Source organism: Eimeria mitis, genomic scaffold, assembly GCF_000499745.2.
Source record: "Eimeria mitis Houghton genomic scaffold, Emh_scaff2470, whole genome shotgun sequence".
NCBI classification, from domain to species: Eukaryota; Apicomplexa; class Conoidasida; order Eucoccidiorida; family Eimeriidae; genus Eimeria; species Eimeria mitis.
Genome location: NW_013570809.1, coordinates 3,920 through 4,398, shown reverse-complemented (window position 1 = coordinate 4,398; position 479 = coordinate 3,920). Strand labels below are relative to the sequence as shown.

Here is a 479-nt window from a genome sequence, read left to right as displayed (position 1 = left end):
GCTGCAGCAGCAGCTGTTGCTGGTGGTGCTGCTAGTGCAGCAGAAGCAGCAGCAGCTGCTGCTGCTGCTGCTGCAGCATCTTCTATCTCTCCTTCAGATAAAGGGGCTGAGGAAACCCAGCAGGTATCTCTGCCTTCTCCAGCAGCAGCAGCAGCAGCAGCAGGAGCAGCAGCAGGCGCGGCAGCAGCAGCAGCAGCACAGCCGCCAGCTACCGAAGCAGCAGCAGCAGCAGCACCAGCAGCAGCAGCAGCAGCAGAGGATCCTTCGGTTGCTGCTGAGAGGCAGCAAGAAGACAGAGGAGCCCCCAGAAAGGAGAAGCTGCAGCACAAGCACCGCAGCAAGACCCACAAGCAGCAGCAGCAGCAGCAGCAGCAGCAGCAGCAGCAGCTGCAGCAGCTGCAGCAGCAAGGGTTGAAGGGGATAACAGCAGCAGAAGGATGTGCAGAATCTCCCTTCGCCTTCACAGCCCTCTTTAGGTA

General features: G+C 60.1%; 1 protein-coding gene across 1 annotated transcript in view; it reads left to right on the top strand.

Moving 5' to 3' along the window:
- EMH_0054280 (uncharacterized protein) overlaps positions 1 to 479 on the top strand; it is a gene marked incomplete at both ends in the record, with an annotated part of 7,584 nt that overhangs the window by 3,437 nt on the left and 3,668 nt on the right. The window contains one exon of the mRNA XM_013497102.1: positions 3 to 410. Coding sequence (XP_013352556.1) covers positions 3 to 410 — 408 coding nt within the window. The remainder of the gene's footprint in view (positions 1 to 2; positions 411 to 479) is intronic.